We start from the raw sequence: 19,217 nt of genomic DNA, 5'->3' as shown, positions 1-19,217 counted from the left end.
GAGCTGTTTTGTGATGATTGTGTGTTTGTGTGTGTGAAAGAGACCAGCCGTACAGATGCAAACTGTTGCACAGAGCTCCATCACACACAGTCACATTGCAACCTACAAACACGTACATTCAAACCCTAAGGGAGGTGAGAGTTACGTCTAACCAGTATAAAAGATCACACTGGACACATACATCCAGCCCTTCTCCTGATAAATTAACTTTAATTTCTCTATATCGGGTGGGATTGTGTCACACAAACAGATGCAGACCTCAAGTGGTTTTGCTTCAGCTCAGTGGCTCCCTCAACCTCTCGTAAGATTGTGTGTGTGTGTGCGTGCGTGCGTGCGTGCGTGCGTGCGTGCGTGCGTGTGTGTGTGTGTGTGTGTGTGTGTGTGCGTGCGTCTGACCTTGTGTGTCAGAAGACAGAAGCAAAGCGCTCAGCCATTCTAATTGCTTTTTAATGAATTTCTCTGCTGTACTGCTTTGATTAACCATTCGTCCTCTTCACTGAAGTAGTCTGCCCAATTGTTTGCCTAAAATTAATATAAAAAAATAAAACCACAGAGAATGAGAGGATACAACATTATGAGAACAGCAATTAAGTTCCCTACCTTGACCTCTGACCTTTTTTAACCTTTGACCATGATTTTTGGAGCATGCATTCTCCTATAATTTTTTCATTATTTTCCAATTGGTTGTCATTTTTTTATGCACGTTTAAAGAATTTATAAAAGTGTGTGTGCGTGTGTGTGTGTGTGTGTGTGTGTGTGTGTGTGTGTGTGTGTGTGTGTGTGTGTGTGTGTGTGTGTGTACATGTTTTTCTATTCCAGTGCTCATGGGGCTTTGTGTCACCCTGGGGGCCTAAATTGAGTTCCCCATGAAGAAACAAGCTTATAAGTCAAACTGAATGATTTTTTTTTTTATGTAAAAATGCAGAAAGTTTTATGTGATGGGTAGGTTTATGGGTAGGGTTATAATGAGATATAATATACAGTTTGTACAGTATAAAAAAACATTACGTCTATGGAGTCCCCAAAAAGATAGTAAACCAGACGTGTATGTGTGTGTTTTTGTAGAGGTTGCTGAGCCAGCTATTGTGTGAGATTCTAAACGGAAAGGCCACGTCAACAGGGCACCTCGGCACTGTTTTCCCATAATTAATTTTCTGTCATTCTGGAGCAAAGCAATGTGTCCTGTGAGGATCCACTTCAGCTAATTTTGTTAAAAGCTCCTTTTTTTTTTTTGCAGATATCTTTTGCTCCATTCACCTCTGGAATGGGATCCAAACACTCACTTACAAAAGCCATATGATTAGACATAGAAATAAAAGTTCCTTCAAACTTTTAAAAGTCACATTTCTTCTAACCATTTTTGTGTGTGTTTCCAGGATACCTTTATGTGACGTGTCTCATCCAAAACTGCTCTGATAAAATGGTGACAGCACAGTTCTTGGGGAAGATTGACCACAATTCCCTCTCAGTGCAAGATGAATACATATTTGTAAAGGTAAAATGATGTGTTAATGATGGTGTGAAATATTATTACACTATAAAATATCTGTTTTATATGTAATATATTTTGAAATGGAATATATTTCTGTTATGCAAAGCTGAATTTTCAGCATCATTACTCCAGTCTTCAGTGTCACGTGATCCTTCAGAAATCATTCTAATGCTGATTTGATACTCAAGAAACATTTCTTATTATCAGTGTTGCTAAATATCTTTGTTTTTTGTATATTAATATATTGAATATTCTTTGATAAATAGAAAACTCAAAATTCAAAGGAAATTAATTAATTAATTTATAAATTAATGTTATAAATTGTTTTACCGTCACTTTTGATCAATTGAATGCGTCCTTGCTGAAGAATATACAGTTTATACACACATGTAAGTGATAATGTACTTTCAGCCAGGAAAAATCAACCCCGGTCAGGGTCTTATATTATCCTAAAGGGTTTTATCTTGTGATAATGACCTTCTGAAAGCACATTATGCCACTTATTGCACAACCGCTTGCCAGATAAATAAATGGACATTGAGTTATTATTAACGAGCACAGCCCGGAAATCTGTTGCCATGGACAATAGTCAGTTATCCAGTTTTCCGATTGTTATTCATATAAAAATAACTTACTGCAGTATTTATTGGCTGATCAGAATAAAAAATTCCAGGCAGCCATACATTTGTTACCAGATGAAGAAGATGAAGTTGAAGGAGAGTTCAAAAGGGTTCTTAAATGAAAATTTGACAAATGACAAAGATAAAGTAACAGCATTTCTACACGCACACACAAGGAACTTAAATGCACAATGATAAAGACGAGATGACAAACAGGTGTGATGATTTGATGAGTGACCATCACAACTGATGACTGGCGGGAAAGTAAGACAAAGAAACACACATGACTGCTGAAAAAAAAGTCCATGAAAACACAAACTGAGAGCAACCAAAACTGAGTGTGTGTGACAACAGTTTACATATATAATGTATATATGTGTGTGTGTGTGTGTATATATATATATAATTTATTTTACACTGCAAGGACAATCAATGCACCTGGAGGACTCTGGGTGTTTAACCAATACTAAAAGCATGACCATTAGCCTTGTCCCTTTGGCTGATATTGAAAGAACTGTTTAGTGAAAAACCTCATGGGCAGTTCACAGCCCAGTAAATGTTTTCAGAAGTGCAGAGCTGGGCTTTTTTCTCAGGAGCATGGCAGTCTATTTTCACATGTATAGACTGATGACATCTCTCATTTCTAAAGCAAAAGCAGTAATTTTAGTCTCACGGTCTTTATTTTGACTTGCAATCTTGTATTTCCATTTTTCTGTGTTTTTTATTTTTTATCTCCCTTCTGTGTTTTTCCCCCCGATATTTAATTTCTTTTTCTGATCTTTAATAATTAGACAATGACTCAAGGGCATTTGCTCTTGTTCTGTATTCATTTCTCTCACTCCCCCACTCTCTTTCACCTGTTCAGTTGTTGTTTCTTTGAAGGGATTGCATCTGTTAAAAAGGAATTCAGATATGCCCTTGAGAAACAGGACTACAGTGTGTGAAATGTTTGTGTTCGGTCAGAGGCACGCTGATGCAGACTGGACACAGTTCATGAGAACTATAGAGAGTTTGTACAAGAAACCAACAGACTAGTGCTAGTAGAGACTAAATCTATTGGGATAATACCAGCCAGGTAAACTCAACAGTGTGAATTAGCAAAAAGAAAGAGTAGTTTGTCTCAAAATTGCTGACGGCGAAGACATGATCCCACCATTGGGATAGTGAAATGAAAACTGCACTCGTAAACCAAATAAACACACTGACTTTCCTTTCTTTTTTTAGGTAACTACAGGAAATCGCACCAAGTATTATGTCTCATACCGGAGGAATGAATTTGTTCAAATGAGATTCCCTAAATACACCCTTCCAAAGGTACAGTCCTCAAAAATGTGCCTGTTAAATGACCAATATTTACTCTCAAATGCCTTGTGCAGTTTTGGGTTGTATTCTTTACACAAATATTTGTTGTATGTTTAAGACAAGAAGAAACTTTTGACCTCAGAACTAAAGTGTATCAAACACTTTTTGTGCTGATTATACTGCGCAGCATGATTGCAAGTGTGATATTGCTTTTATACTACAGTTCAATAAACCAGAAGTTAATATTTAGTACCTTTTGAGTCATATTTTAGAATAGCTGAATCTCCATGTAACACACAGCAGTGGTGTTTCATTACTGATTCAATAAGTGTTTTTTGAATTAATTGGTTGAGTAAATGTTTCAATGACTCTCATAAAAACAGTCAATTGATCCATTGCTGAATTAATCAGAGAGTTTAAATAATTCAGCTGAATGAATTATTCAATGACTCAATCACAAAGATAGTCACTTGTTGCAATCTACTGCTGTACTGAAGTAACCTGCATCTGGCAGCATGTGCATACAAACGGAGTGAAACAAACAGTTTTACAAATGTTACATATCCCAGGATTTATTTAAGGTGCTTGTATTTAAGTGCATTTTCAGTAACATATAGTGTAGCAGTATCACATGCGTGTATAGTTGTGTGCTTGAAGTGACTGATTTTTTTTAGTTATTTATGAACTATGTACTAACTGTGCATTACTGTTTGAAGGTGGTTATTGTTCTTTTATCAACTGCAGCTGTTGAGGATTTCACTTTAAAGCCAGAGACTGACTATGACGTATTGCGGCAATATCTATGAACTGAAGAGCACAGTTGGTGTCTAGCACTGAAACACTACACCATTACAACCCAGATGTGGGTTTAACCTACTGAGGAGCCGTGATGTATAGCAGTAATATGCTGGCAAAAGAAGACAGCTGGCTAAGGGTTACAGCTGATGACTGACCAGGCTGTCTGTGGCTCTAACCCAAGGGAGTGCTTCAGTAAAATGCTGTCTGACTGTAATTGAATAACATTGATTAGAGTGGAGGCCAGGGGTCCTGCTTCATGTATATTTCACCTCAGAGAGAGAGAAAGGCAGTAGGGCAGCTGCTGTCAATGGCATTTGTAACTATGCCAACCACTGATTCACTGTGACAGAGTGAAAGAGAGAGAGAGAGAGAGAAAGAAAAGTGTAAGAGAAAGAGTATTACTAAGAAAGATGCTCCAGATTACCAGGCATTCACCTTAATGGCAAAGGATAAAAGCTTTGATTTAATTACTGTGGATGTTGAACACGCTATAGATTTATTCGCTCAGTGCCTTCAAGCGCATATGCAAGGGCTTTTGAGAAAATTTCTAACGGATATATTTATCATTTCCCTTACGTGGTGTCATTTTGAGGGTTAAAGCAATATTGATGTTTTTTCCCATCTCTAGACCCTCTTTTCACTGCTCTTTTAGCCATGTTTCGCTTGACTGAGCAGATGGGTCAAATTTTAGACACCTAGTTCAAGAACCCAGAGGAGAGCTGGAGTGTGTGAGAGAGAAATGGGGTTGGCTGATGTTGTGCCCATATTTTCCACAGTGAATAATTGAAAACCTTTTGAAAAATGCAAAACCCAATTCCAGTATGCAGTCTCAGATCTCTTCTTTCTTTACGATATGGATTAATGATGGTCCTTGTCTCCAGCGGGATGATTTGTTTGTTGTAACACACCTAGGGCACTGAATGGCTAAGCGCCACTAAACTCTCTACATCTTCCTCCCTTTTCCTTCTCTCATCATTTGTCTTTCTTCTTTTAAAGCTCATCTCAATTATTATTATTTTTGTTTTTATTTTTAAGAAAATTGCGAGAAAGTAAAGCCTGCTATATCTAAAGATTAAAATCTGAAGATAAAGGGAATGGATAGCCAATAATTTGTTTTCAAGAATTTCCTGATAAATAAACAATTTTAAGAATGTTGGTGACCAGTTTTGGGTACCATTGATTTCTTTAAAAAAATGAAATCTACAGAATAAATAAAGGTTTAGAACAAAATGAGGATGAGTAATGGATGACAGAATTTTAGTTTTTGGATAAACTATCTCTGGATTAAAGCATTTAGCACTCTATGTTTTAGGATGACTTTCATTTTAATCTCAAATCTGAGATGATAATCTAAAATGAAAAAAATTCAGAAGGCCCACTTCAATCTTCTTGATCCCCAATCATTAATTGAACTTAAAAAACACTACATAATTCCAGAGAATTTAACTTTATGGCGCATCTATAATGTTGTAGGCTTGCTTTAAATGTTTTAGCCCAGGCAAATATTGGTATTGCAGTCAAATTGCAATCCCTCCAACCACACGAAATCACTTAAAAAGGGCCAAGTGTTCTTTTACTTGAAACAGACTGTGAATAGAAACAATACTATTGATTTTGGCCAATTAAGACCTGTTTCTCCGCTTCAGGAATGTTGCAGCATGACCAGAATTCAAATGCACCACTATTGGAGCACAATGAATCCAGCAGACACAGAGAAAAGCAAACATTCTGCTGTGTTCATATGCCATTTCTTTGTCTTTTTTTTATACAAATAGACCTTTAAGGATAGCATGTCTTTCCATCCATCTGACTATTGTACTGTAACCCATACCATCCTTTTTTCTTCTACATAGACACTCAGCCAGCCTGCCAATAATACACTCAGGGATTGTGGCTGTAGGCAGAGACACAAATGTCCTGCAGCTGTGTCGTGGCTGATAGGGGTCCTGTGCCTGCTGTCAGAGACAGATGGATAGTGCTGTCTTAAGTTCTGATAGTGCTGTTATCATCAGTACTGTGTCCTGTCACACAGCATGATAGACACAAGCAGGACAGATCCATTCATTCATTGTTTTAAAGATCTAAAACTAAAAGTGCTTTACTGCGTTTTCCGTTTTTAATCCTATTACTCTGTTGTTCTTGTTGCTGTTTGTGTGATGATCTAGAGATGATCTAATAATCCACATTTAAAACTTCCACTTTCTCCAGGGAAGCTTTCAGCAGCTGTGTTTCACAGCGATGACATCACTGTCTTGTGTAAGCCTTGGTTGAAAGATGACCTCATCGTTAAAATTTTAATTCTCAACTAACTAAAAGATGTTGAGCTGTTCATATCTGATCCAAAAACAAACAGACAGGATGGAACTACATTGCCATTCTAGACAAGAGGCGTGTTCAGTACCATCTCCAAATCTGATTGAAAAAAAATAAGTCTCTCGGCTATTACAATTTGTGATAGCCTGTTTCCAGATGTTGTCATGAACTTCATGACAACTAGGATCAGTAAAAATAATGTCTCTATTCACATTTACACTCCCCTCTATATAAGTGTAACATAACTGCTCCGAGACTCGAGGGTTGAGGATCCAAACGCAGTTTAATGGGTTAATCCACAGACATACACAAAGGCCAGGCAAAGGTCGAAACACAGATGAGCTGTGCAAACAAAGACAATATCCAGGGCTAAGGCAAAACCAATGCTATCTGGGGAACAAGGCTAAAAAAATGCAGTACTTACAGACTAACAAGACCTACTGAAGAGTGACTGAATTAACCAGGTTTATATAGGCAGAAACTAACAAGCAACAGCTGAATAGAATCATGGCTGACAGTCTGGGCAGTGGGTTATGGGTAATGTAGTCTTTGCTAGAGTGATCATAGTCTGAGGTGGAGTACCCTCTGATGGTAATCAAGGGTCACTCTCACTGGTGATCGTGACAATACAGCTTCTCTGAAATTAAATATTTGCTTTTATTTCATCAGAATAGTCAAAACCTTCTTGGAAAATTGGTACGTTTCAGAAGTGCATGATGATATAGGAGAATATTTTAGGAAGGAGGAGAACATAGGGATGAATCAGGATTAGAAGACTATAATGGTGAGTTGGAAGAGTTTTTTCGTGAAGTTCTCAAAAGGTGTAATTGTTATTTCTTTTTTCATTTAAGCCAAGACTTTCTGAGTTGGGTGTTTGAGCATAATAAGTACCATTTTGTTTGTATGCATTTTGTGTAGTGTTGATACAAATTGCAATAAAGCTTGACAGAGCAAACCACATTCCCCGTCATGCTCTACATGCACCACAAGAATTATAAATCTAATGTGTATCATTATGTTGTATTAGCTATAAAAACCTCCAGCCTTTGTTGGGAAGTGAAAAAGACAAAGAAATATGATATTGTCTGGCGATTCAATTTAACTCTGACTAAAATCACTTGAATACATGCCTTTTTTATGATTTCCAAAGGTGAAGTTTCCAGAATTTTAGATATAAGACGTACACTTTTTACAGTGTATAGAGTCGACTTATTACTCATAAAGCCTCTCTTGCAGTTTTTGTGCCTAACATAATTTCTTATGTTGAGGCTGCATGTACAATAATGTTAGTTGGTCCAAATGGACATGCGCACACACGCGTTACCCTTGCTCTTCTAGCATGTTACTTTATCCTTGGCGTTCTTATTCTTATTCCTATAATTCTCCCAGCAAACAAGTGTTGTGTAACTGACCTCTCACAGAGGGGGCTCAGTGCCTCTAAACTGCGGTTAGTGGGACATAAGTGAGAAATAGCTTTAGAGTTTGGTCTCTGAAGCACATTAAAGCTGCTCAATGCTTCAGGGACTTTACTAACTCCTCACTTAAGTTCTTATGAATGAATTCAGCTGGGGGCATGAGCTTGTACCCTTCATCTTTGTGCCTAAATTAATGCGACCCACTTTCACTTTATCGGCAAGAACAACATGGTTGCAAACTCCCCCGTCCTGACCCAGTGTTTGCCACAGCACCCGGATGTATGCTGCTAAGCTAAAACTCAGGAGCTTAGTGTTGATTCTGTATTTTAAAGCAAACCAAAGGATCTAATTATAGGATGGATTTATTAATTGTTCATGCTTTCATTTCATCTAAATCTGTCTCTGCACAGTTTATGTTCCAACTCAGTTCTTCACAACAGCTCAAAATAAACTTTTCATTTCAAAGCAACCAAGTATAATCACCATGGAATTATATGCAGCACTGTGTTTGTTGTTGTTTTATGTAAGCTCCAGTGGAAGCATCAAGCTTTTCTGTCTCTATTCACACAAAGACACACACTCAAAAGAATCGCTGTGTTAATTATTTGTACCTGCTGAGAAAACTGAAACTGCAATTTGCATTAAACTGATTACCCTTACATGTTCTAATCTCCTTGTGTCATATCTTTTTGTGCAGGATGTGCAAATCGTGAGTACAGACGAGAATCAGGTATTCCTGGCTCTTCAGGAGTGGTATCAGACGGACACGTACAACCTCTACCAGTCGGATCCACAGGGAGTCTATTACTCCATTGTGTTGGAGAATGTCCGCAGCACCAAGCAGCCTGAAGAGAATGTCCTCATCGACATCCTGGAGGTCAACATTTCACCCCACTCACTACCTGTGTAATACAAGGCAGTGTGGGTTTTACATCCCACTTAATGCGCAATGAACTGAAAATAGCTCAGCTGTAGTAAAGTTTACTTGACTTTATGCATTCACATTGATAGAGACCTTTACCTATAACACTCTAAAAGCACACACTTAAAATTGGAGGTGTTACACATATAAAAGTGCTTGTGATGTCTAGTAAGTCTTCAGACATATTCACTCACTCATTATTCATAGCCAGTAGTGTGCTTTAATAAATAAGTGATTCTAGGAAGCTGATGTCCCTGTGCTACTAAAACAAGCTTGATCTAACACATATTACAGTTTCTTAGACAGTTGTGACTTTGCCAGTATTTGACGTAATAATCACATTTCACACCTTCTTTACAGGATCGAAGTTATACTGAGTAGTACCAAAATATATTTTGTGGATTTTTCAGGTTCGTGGCATCAAGGGCGTATTCTTAGCCAATCAAAAAGTAGATGGAAAAGTGACGACTCTTATCACCTACAACAAAGGCAGAGACTGGGAACCACTGGCTCCTCCTACAACTGATATGAACGGCAAACCTGTCAGTTGCAAGCAGGTAAATATATCTGCTCACATTTCAAATAGCTTTTTGCGTTGCTGTTTATCTATCAGTGCTACATTAACTTTAAGCAAATACATTTTTTTGACATGATCTTATAAATGCACTACAATTCAAAAGTTTGGGGTCAGTAGTCTTTGGAAATTAATAAATTAATTATTTTATTCTACAAAGATGCATTAAATGTTCAAACGTGACAGTAAAGACTTTTACAGAAAATATTTATTTTAAATAAATGCTGTTCTTTTAAAGTTTCCATTGATCAAAGAATCCACGGTTTCCACCAAAATATTAAGCATCACAAATGTTTTCAACATAGCAAATAATAAGAAATGTTTCTTGAGCAGCAAATCAGCATATTAGAATGATTTCTGAGGGATCATGTGATCATGATGCTGAAAATTCAGCTTCGCATATATTTGATAAAATATATTAAAATAGAAACCCGTTCTCATAGTGGTTTTGTAACAGGATACTATTTCACAGTATTAGTCTTTGATCAAATAAATGCAACCTTGGTGAGCAGACTTTTGGTAAGAGACTATTTTCAAAAACATTAAAAAATCTTACCTTTCCCAAACAAAATAACATGCCTACAAGCTAAAATGCAAACACCACATTTGATTTAAATATAGTTGTGCTGATGTAATTTTACCAACAATTCATTTTATATTCATACCATCAAAATCAAGACTTTATTTCAATATACAGCTACGGATATATATCCAGCCCACACTTGCTTTTTTTATCTTCAAGATGATTGTACCACAACTGTCTCAGACACAGACGTGAAGTCATTGACCCCTCGATCTGACTCATCTCCCGCTGTTTGCGGTTGTGGGTTGGTGGGCAGAGCAGGCACTACTAGTTCTGCTGCTTTCTCATGAGAAAAAAAAAGAAAAAAAAGGATCTGAGTCATCAATCTACACACACACAAATCCACAGGGCTTACTCTTTACACACACATACACACACACACACACACACACACACACACACACAGCCAGAGATAATATGTAATATATGATATGAAATGTCCATTTTAAACACCTGTAACTGGTAGCTGGCCATTAATTAAGACACAGATATGGTTTCTGGCAAACATGAGACAAGACGAGACGAGATACAAATCAGAAGCTAGCAGAGCTGAAAGGACATATATCGACTTCTCTCTCCTTTCCTGTCTGTCTAGCCACCCTTCTCACATCTGTCCCATCTCTCAGCCCTCCTTTTGACATGTCTTTTTTTTTCCTATCATTCTCCTGCTCACTCTCTCTTCATCTCCCAATTTAGTAATTTCTTCGTCGGTTTTTGGCACCTTAAATATGCTTTATATTCATGCACTGATCCATCTTTTATCCTGGACGTTATGTAATAAGACTTGTGAAGTGGTTTTAAATTATCAGCTCCTTACTGTAGAATTTAGACTGTTATTTCTTTGTTAAAGCAAGGTGGTTTTGTGTGTTTGTCAGTGAGTCCAGACTCTCTACTAAGTGCAGACATTATGTTAAAAAAAAGGTATGGTGGTGCATCTGTTGGGTAGTCCCATTGGCGTGATTGTCAAAGTGTAAAAAAGTCAGAGCCTGTACATATACGTAGATACCAAAAGAGAGTAATAATATTTTTCTTTGTATCTGCTCCTCTTCCTAGCCTGACTGTCACCTCCATCTCCACTTGCGCTGGGCTGACAACCCGTACGTATCTGGAACCGTCCACACTAAAGATTCTGCCCCAGGCCTCATAATGGGTGCAGGTCAGTCTCCATGACAACTATAACCCTTCAGTATTGTCACCATAGCGGTGAGGAGCCCATAAACTCAAATCAAATGAAACTCTGTACTCCTCAACTTTTCAATTACAAGAAATAATTATAGTCCAGATCCAAATCTGCACTGCAGCATGCTCAGGGAAATTATGATAGTGTGTACAAAGCAGACTATTTCTTCACACAAAAAAAGGAAAGGAATGCTAAGAAGTATTTTTAGCAGGGAAATTTCAATGTGATGTACCATAAAAAGAAATAAAAGAGAAACCTCGGTTTTGAGCCGTTTTCCCCCATTTCTGAGTGTTGTGCAAAGCCGATGAGTCCACACTGAGGCACAAAAGGAAGCAGGCACAGATATATGAAATATTTCCTCTTTATTGCCACAGGGTTCATAGGGAATTGAAGAAGACAATACATTAATGTTCTTGATTCCAAGGCTAGAGCTGTTGCCAGTTCACAAGGTCAAAATTCTGTCTATTCCCCCAGGGCTAGAGACATGTACACACACACACTAACACAGACAGTGTCACACTGACTTATTCACTCTTGACTTATTTCACTTACTAACAAACATGAGTAGTTAGAGCCCTTCAGCCTCTGGTTTTAAGAGTTATCAACACATTGCAGCTAGTTTTCACCATGTAAATGTATGTCTACATACACTGCAGAGACTGAGCATCAAAACTGTCTCCATCAAAATCCAGCTTTCTTTTGCTATTATTGTGCACCCTCTCAGTAAAATGTTCAGCTCTAACTAGTTCTCAGCCTTTGATCCCCAATAGCCTCCAGTTTTCTCAAAATTTCACTCTTTTTATATGTAGCTCGCTCACGCTTACTCCTCCCTCTCTCTTAAAATCTAACAAAGTGAGGAAATTGCTGCTTTGCCTCAAGTTAAAAAGATTCTCTCTCTGTATTCATGTGACGACATTCTGTGTGCATCTTCTCTTCAGGTAACCTTGGGTCTCAACTGGTTGAATATAAAGAAGAGATGTACATCACCTCAGACTGTGGCAAGACCTGGAGACAGGTGAGAATGAACACGGAGAAGAGACTAATGATCTGCAAAGCTGTTTTACAACGATTATTCGGTCTCATAAAAAATGCTTCATCATAGAGTCTTCTGTGACTGTCACAAATCTTTAGATTTGCTCTTTGTATTCAACACCCACCTTTTCCAACAAACTCAGTTTGGTTTGCTCTTTGAATTCAGATCTCTGTTCCTCTTGTTCCCATTCTGCCCAATTTCATTTGACACCCCCTCATTTGCTGCCGTTTCACCGCTCAGTTTGTGGCAGACTCATCTCTCTGTCTTAATGTCCTTTTAGTGATTTTCGGGATTGTTGCTGCCTCTCATTTGCTCAACTGCATTTTTCTCTAACGACATTGAATCTTGATTATGATATTTATTATGAACTTTAAATGTTTTTTTAATTATTTCTTTAAATGCACACTCTAGGTTTTCGAAGAAGAGCATCACATTCTCTATCTGGATCATGGCGGTGTCATTGTGGCCATTAAGGACACTTCAATCCCTTTAAAAATACTCAAGTAAGATCATAAGTTTCTGTAATGTATTGTCTGCATAAAGGATATTGTAATCATTAGTAAGCGTAAACTAAACACAAATGTATGCCAGTAGCGGACATGACGAAGACTGACAGAAGGACTTATAAAAAGAGAAGAAGAGTAGTAGTAAACACTGAGTCAGATTAGTATAAAAAACAAGAATTCAAGACGTTCCCTCCCTGACTTTTGCTGACCTCATTGCGCTGGTAATCCTTTGAGTGAGTGCTTTAAGAAGCTCATTTGGCTTTGGAGGACTCTTCAGACCACCCTGAGTTCCTGAGCAGCCTAAATCTCTTCATCTGCAAAGGGTTGGTAAAAGACAACCCTTAACCCATATAATATGAAGTGATTCACATGCTAGATATCCAGTTCACCTTACTTCACAAATGTATGTAAAAGGGAAACCTATGAAGATCAAAGTGAAAATCATTACCATCTCTCACAAAAGCCTTGAAGCCTTTCATCGGCGTTGAGTCTTGGCAGTACAAACAACCGCTTCTGTCAGGATAAGACTTAAGAGCTTGTAGTGCTTATTCTGGCTTGTAGCCTACAAGCTATCACATTCACACTGTGAGAATCAAGATGATGTTTTTTTTATGTGAAAACGGATCATTTGGTATTTGGTTAACAAATGTCTCACCTCAAAGCAGATACTTATACAATAAGTCACATGATGTATGATATAATATACAACTTTCTTATATGAGTGATGTGATGTATACTGCTAATACAACATCACATCAAACATTTTTGTCTTAGATTCAGCATAGATGAAGGACAAACGTGGAGCGTCCACAACTTCACCAGCACATCAGTGTTTGTGGATGGACTTTTGAGTGAACCTGGAGATGAGACACTGGTTATGACGTAAGTGTGAATATGTCATCTGATTAAACTGATTATTAGTCCACCTTAAAGGGATAGTTCACCCAAAACTGAAGATTCTGTCATAATTTACTCACCCTCATGTTGTTTCGAACCTCTATGACTTCTGTGGAATATAAAAATATATATTTTGAGGAATGTTTTGGGATCCTGTATTGTTTTGGACCCCATTGGCTTTAATTATGGACAAAAATAGCCATACAGTTTTGGAACAATATGAGGGTGGGTAAATCATCTTTTTTGGGTGAACTATCCATTTAGGACTGTGTTATCACGTGTTGGTTTTATAGCTCTTAGGACAAAATATAGATTTTTCAGTCATTTGTTTGTGCTGTTTGAGCATGATCCCGACCTCACGATCAGGCCTTTAGTCCATCAAAAGCTGAATATTCATTGCAGAACTAAATTTAACTGACAGAAGTAGATTTATAGTAGACAGATACAGGGTTCCACCTTGTGGTGGTGAACAGTGCTTTATTTGAGATTAAGTGGAGAGCATCTTCCCATAGACGCCAAACAGCAGGTGGTCTCTGAATCATAAAGAGGCTGCGCTTTTGATAAAGGCAATGTGAGATTCAATGGCCTCAATTAAAGAGGCTCCTGCTCATTAGTAACACGCTGCTGATGAGCGAATCCATGTGTCTGTCCACTCGTTTGCTCCATTCCCAAGATGTGTAATTGAGTAGTGAATGTGTTGTGACTTGAAGTCAAGGTTACACTCCGATAGTCTCATTTTTTGGTGAAAGGGATGAATGGCTTTTGTTTCAACGTTTGCGGTTTGAAGGATAATCGTATGTTTATAGATGGAGGGATGGATGAATGGACGGGCGAGGGATTATGGTTATTTATGTTTACTGTTGTGGACAGGGTGTTTGGCCACATAAGTTACCGTTCGGATTGGGAGCTGGTGAAGGTGGATTTCCGTCAGTCGTTTCCCAGACAATGCACAGAAGCTGATTATGACTCCTGGAAACTCACTGACATACAGGTAACAGCAGGCTGTTTTCTCTGGTTACGGCATGCTCAAAACACTAGAAGTTGAATCAGAGTGCTGTATAACTAATTTAAACTAATGAGAAGAAATAATAAGAAAAGATATGAAGACCATTTAAACAATAATAAAAGCCATATTTACAGCAACAAAAGCAATGGAAATATGATTTTTATTTGTGAATCAATTTACCACTTTGGTAACACTTTACAATAATGTTCCATTAGTATTAACTAACCTTAAACAACTTTTTTTTACAGGATTTAATCTTTGTTAATATTATTTAATCAAAATAAAACTTTTCATTGTTAGTTCATGTTAGCTGATGTCCAATAAATAATATTAACAGATTAAATTTTTTTTTTTTAAATAATGTATTTGTAAATGTTGAAACATTGACAAAGATTAATTAATGCTTAAGAAGTATTTTTCATTGTTAGTTTGTGTTAATTAATGTAGTTAACTCATGTTAACCAATTCAACGTTATTGTAAAGTGTTACCACTACTTTTCAAATGGAAATGCATGACACGTCTTCTCCTACAGGGAGAGAAATGCATCATGGGCCAGGAACGATTCTACAGGAGGAGGAAAGAGAGATCGTTCTGCATTAAAGGGAAGAGCTATACATCAGCTCTAACAGCTAAACCTTGCCAGTGCTCAGAGAAAGACTTTGCCTGGTACGAAACAAAGAGATAACCTTTTGCACATTTCAAGCCAATTGCAAATATACACATACGTCTTTGATGTAACAAGACACTCTTTACTTCACTGTCAAACCCCAGTGCAGTGAATTGTGAATTAGATCTGGGGCTAAAAATAGAGCTTTACGTGCCTCTGTGTGTTCTCAGCGACTACGGCTTTGAGCGAGCTCCCAGCCTCAGGTTAGAGGGCGATCGCTGCTATCCTGACTTCTGGCATGATCCTGACGCTCCACCTGAAAACTGCCATTTAGGACACAGCTATAAGTCCAGCACAGGGTAACACACACACACACACACACACACACACACACACACACTGCAGAATGTTAGAATATGTCAGAAAACACCCACTCATGCCTGCCATAGACACATATATGAACACTTTTTTTACACACAGGCTTTATTCAGACAGCCAGGTAAGATCAGTATCACATCCACATATGTTTTGAAATCAGATCAGATTTTAACATCTGTTTTACATCACATATGTAAATGTCATAGTGGACGATATTACCAGGAACTGTCCCCACATTCATTTTTCACCATATCTGCATATGTTAAGTCGTGACTTAATACTGTTTGAATACTGTTTCTGGGTGTTCAATAGGTTCTACTTCGTTTCAAGTGAGAATACTCAACAACAGCCATTTATGAGCACTATTTGAAGACTTCAGATGCAAAAGCCTCTAAATGCCATCTGAAAATTCTTCTAAAATGAACATTTTTAATCAAGCTTGTATATTTAAGTTCAGTAATTTCACTTTAATGACAATTAATAGGTAATTCTCATTGCCATTAAAGTGAAATAACTGAACGTAAACATCCAAACTTGATAAAAATGATCATTCTAGAAGAAAATTTTGCTTTTGCATCTGAAGTCTTCATTTATTTATAACACACCCTTAAAGCTTAAAAAAAAAAAAAAAAACTCAGTTTACACTACAGTCTCCAGGCTCACGGTGTCCCAGACAAATATGTTTTACTGATTCTAGACAGACGAATCGCTGTCTGGCCAACTGAGATTTCGATATGGAGGTAAAGGTTAGGATCATGACGTTCTGGTAGTATTACATCACACTGTGTGTGTATATCAGCTCTATTTGTTGACTGATTTTGGCATTTGATAAAGCGGTTGGACTCGCAAATGTGTCGCATCAGCCTTAACATCCGCATAGCCTACTATGTAGTGAATAGTGAATGAGTGAACAATTCAGTGGTTTTGCATGAACGTGTTACTTATGTTGTTTCATGCTTTGTGAACACTAAGATGGACGGAGCAGAGGCAACATATTCAGTTTTCCATACTCTGTTTCCATACTGACAGATAATCTCAATCCTGACACTATTACTATAGCAACCAAAGCAGATATGCAGTATACAGTCCTGACTAGATTGAACAAACAGATCAGATTTCATTGCTTGCTAAATGATTTGACAAAAAGATTACATTTGTAAACCAAATCAGATTTGTGTCCATCAAATCCATACTGAGCTGTGTTAAGTAGAGCATGCCATTTCAGCAGAACCTCGTTCAGAAAAGCCTCCGCTGTGTTTGTTTCTAAACCAAGACATTTCTGAACACATTATATGGATGTTTTAGCCACCTCTTAGTATGGTTATTTAGGAATGTAATGCGCCTTTTCCACAACTCTTCATTATAACTAAGAGTTCAAATCCAGGCTACAAAACTACAAGAATTTTCCAGTTTAAGGCAAGTAAAAGCAAGTCAAGGCTAACATGTTTTGTGTTGTCTGTTGAAGTTACCGGAAGGTCATCGCTAATGTTTGTGAGGGTGGCTTGAATAAAGAACAGAGCGCAAAGCAGCATTCCTGCCCTCTGCTGCCCCCTAAAGGCCTGCAGCTGGGCATCAAAGGACAGATGTTGGCCGTGGCACCTGGTGACGACATCACCTTTATAGTGCATCAGGAACAGGTGAAGTACATGGATTATTTACACTACTTACAATTTTATCATTTGATTGCTAAAATGTAAGACAACTTGAATTATATAAATATATTAGATTAATGCGCTAAAAGATCTACAGACAAAGAAAAACACTGCTAATTTTAGGCATCTTTAAAATTGATTCGTTTCATTGTATTTCCCTCCTCAGGGTGACACCACCAGCACCAGATATCAGGTAGATTTAATGGATGGGGTCAGGGCTATATATGAAAACCTGACTGTCATCGACGAACCCATTCAGCACCGTTATGAGAAGCCAGGTGTTTACCGTGTGAATGTGAAGGCTGAGAACTCTGCTGGACACGACCAAGCCTCACTTTACATTCAGGTCACAGGTCAGTGAAATCTTCAGATTTGAGTGAGAGTGAACTGGATTCAAAGACCATTATTTTTTGGAACTTAATGGTTAGTATTATCTATAATACTGTGAGATTGTCATAACCAATAATCAGGCCCACATAAAAAATCTGAACAAATAGAACTCATTTCAATATGGATGCTCATTATTTACAAAGGTATTCACACACCTTACACCATTTATAAAGTTTTCATATCTCAAGACTTGAAAAATAGACTTTTTATTTTTTATTGGAACATTCAATTTATCTCTATTTTCTCTGTTTTGTCCTGACTTTTCCCTCCAGCTCCTCTGCAGGATGTCCATCTGGAGGTGGTCCCGATCGCTGGCAGAAATCAAGCAGTAAATCTCACAGCTATAGTGCTGCCCACTGAGGCAAACCTTACTGTGTTTTACTGGTGGATTGGAGATAACCTTCAGGTACTCTGGCGTTTTTATGGCGCTGCTTTAAATGCTTCCTATTGCAGATGCTCATTTTCTGACCCAGTGCATTTCAGTTTTATTTGCTTTTCTGTTTTATTATAGCTGTTTGTGTGTTTATTTTTTAAGTGTTAAAGTCATTGTGCGGACTTTAAAACAAAAACAATAAGAGCTGTTTACCCATGTATTTTATGAAGAAAAAAATGACATGTAATGAGGGTATTATTTATTCACTGACAAATTTAAGATTACATGCTTACATCTGTGGGACTGTGTTGAGAAGGGTCAAGATAAATGTTTATGAGTCCTTGTGTAGTCTCACATTTAAATGTTGAAGAAATTGACCTGGAATTTGTTTTAGATGCTTATGCTTGAAGGTTCAGGTGTGGCTGTTGAAGTGTTGCCTTTATACAAAGCGTGTCTTTCCCCTCGACAGCCAAAGCTGACCCTGGAGAACAGCCTGATTACAAGGTTCTCTGAGGAGGGCGAAGTTCCTGTGACAGTTCAGGCTTCTAATGGTCGCTCCATGGTGCAGGACAGCAAGACTGTCATTGTTTACGGTAAGATAAAAACATCCCATGAAGGTGTTCAGCATCGGGGGATCAGGGGCGGACTGGTGGGCTGCTGGGCAATGTGGCAATGTTTCACTCTTAGAAATTATCCTCAGACTTGAACTAAAACGTATGACTGTCACTCAAGTGTGTTTTATGTTGTGCTTAGCAGTGTCAAATATTAGAATAATATTATTATTTGTAAATAGTTCAAATGCATTATTCTATAATAAATAAGCACTATTTTATTTTATTATTATTATTTAATTGTATTCTTTGGACAAGGAAACATCTAGTGTCTTCTTTCAGAAAAGACTGTGGTTCATTAAATGATAACATTTTATGTTTGTCCAGGCATGACCATGCCTGGTCTGTGCTTAAAATAAGCAGACAATTAAAGGGACAGTTCACCTAAAAATTAAAACTCTTCCATCATTGACTCACCCTTACTTCATTCCAAACCCATTTGGTCCAGTTTTTCCACAAAACATAACGAATGCGACACTCTGTGCCACAAAAGGAAAGCACTGTCTGTCAAGCTCCAAAAAGGACAAATAATACAACCACTAAAAGCTCCATGAAGGCAGTCCA

At 37.7% G+C, this 19,217-nt stretch overlaps 1 protein-coding gene across 13 annotated transcripts in view; it reads left to right on the top strand.

The window, feature by feature from the left end:
• Positions 1–19,217, top strand: part of sorcs2 (sortilin-related VPS10 domain containing receptor 2) — a 189,217-nt gene that overhangs the window by 161,930 nt on the left and 8,070 nt on the right. For all 13 annotated transcript variants that reach the window (XM_079593101.1, XM_079593107.1, XM_079593106.1 and 10 more), the window contains 15 exons: positions 1,377–1,495; positions 3,337–3,426; positions 8,638–8,817; positions 9,273–9,419; positions 11,073–11,175; positions 12,138–12,214; positions 12,644–12,735; positions 13,513–13,620; positions 14,506–14,626; positions 15,175–15,308; positions 15,480–15,608; positions 17,093–17,264; positions 17,446–17,632; positions 17,942–18,075; positions 18,512–18,635. In XM_079593101.1, the coding sequence (XP_079449227.1) occupies positions 1,377–1,495; positions 3,337–3,426; positions 8,638–8,817; positions 9,273–9,419; positions 11,073–11,175; positions 12,138–12,214; positions 12,644–12,735; positions 13,513–13,620; positions 14,506–14,626; positions 15,175–15,308; positions 15,480–15,608; positions 17,093–17,264; positions 17,446–17,632; positions 17,942–18,075; positions 18,512–18,635 (1,917 nt within the window). The remainder of the gene's footprint in view (positions 1–1,376; positions 1,496–3,336; positions 3,427–8,637; positions 8,818–9,272; positions 9,420–11,072; positions 11,176–12,137; positions 12,215–12,643; positions 12,736–13,512; positions 13,621–14,505; positions 14,627–15,174; positions 15,309–15,479; positions 15,609–17,092; positions 17,265–17,445; positions 17,633–17,941; positions 18,076–18,511; positions 18,636–19,217) is intronic.

This window comes from Phoxinus phoxinus (genome assembly GCF_949152265.1).
Source record: "Phoxinus phoxinus genome assembly, chromosome: 2".
Taxonomy (NCBI): Eukaryota; Metazoa; Chordata; class Actinopteri; order Cypriniformes; family Leuciscidae; genus Phoxinus; species Phoxinus phoxinus.
Note: the sequence above shows the minus strand (reverse complement) of the source record. Positions and strands in the feature narration are given on the sequence as shown.